Source organism: Penaeus monodon, chromosome 28 (genome assembly GCF_015228065.2).
Source record: "Penaeus monodon isolate SGIC_2016 chromosome 28, NSTDA_Pmon_1, whole genome shotgun sequence".
Classification (NCBI taxonomy): domain Eukaryota; kingdom Metazoa; phylum Arthropoda; class Malacostraca; order Decapoda; family Penaeidae; genus Penaeus; species Penaeus monodon.
This window is the reverse complement of record NC_051413.1, coordinates 8,542,079-8,542,634: the sequence shown is the minus strand read 5'-3', so window position 1 is coordinate 8,542,634 and position 556 is coordinate 8,542,079. Positions and strand designations below refer to the sequence as shown.

Sequence of the window (556 nt, the reverse complement as noted above, 5' to 3'; positions counted from 1 at the left end):
AGGGTCAGAGCACTGACTGCTTGAGGAACTAACACAAAAACAGATTTTTCACCACCCTCTTTCTGCCGTACGCCCTATCTTAATGTCACCCTACATATGTTATTCTACATATCAAGTTACCCATGTTGTCCATGTCTGCAAACTAACCGTCCGTATTGCGAAACATCCGCAGAACACTTCAGGCAGCCTCGGTGACCTTACGGGTTTGCTAAACAAAAGATATGACCTGGATACTGTGTCCACGGTTATACCTAACCTGAGGTCAGTGTCTTCGTTTTTTAGTCAGGTCACACTTGGTATACTCTTGTTGCGGTTTTATATTAAATCAAAATTATATAAAACCTTATAATAACATGCTTAGTAAATTAATGTTGAAATCATTGTTTTCCTTCTTTTTGGATGGAAATAAGTAATTGCATATGCGATGAAGAAATAAATGTAATACAAAGGCTCATTAATTTGGTCAAGAGACCAATCCTATTGAGCAGTCTTTCTTAAGCTTTGGGTCAAGACACAAAATTCCGTTGCCAACATATATGAATAAGTACAAGGGGCC

The 556-nt window shown here is 38.3% G+C and overlaps 1 protein-coding gene across 1 annotated transcript in view; it reads left to right on the top strand.

Annotated features, from left to right (window-relative positions):
- The window catches only part of LOC119591037, a 23,387-nt gene that overhangs the window by 6,560 nt on the left and 16,271 nt on the right, over positions 1–556 (top strand). The window contains 1 exon segment of the mRNA XM_037939764.1: positions 173–261. Within this exon segment, the coding sequence (XP_037795692.1) occupies positions 173–261 (89 nt within the window).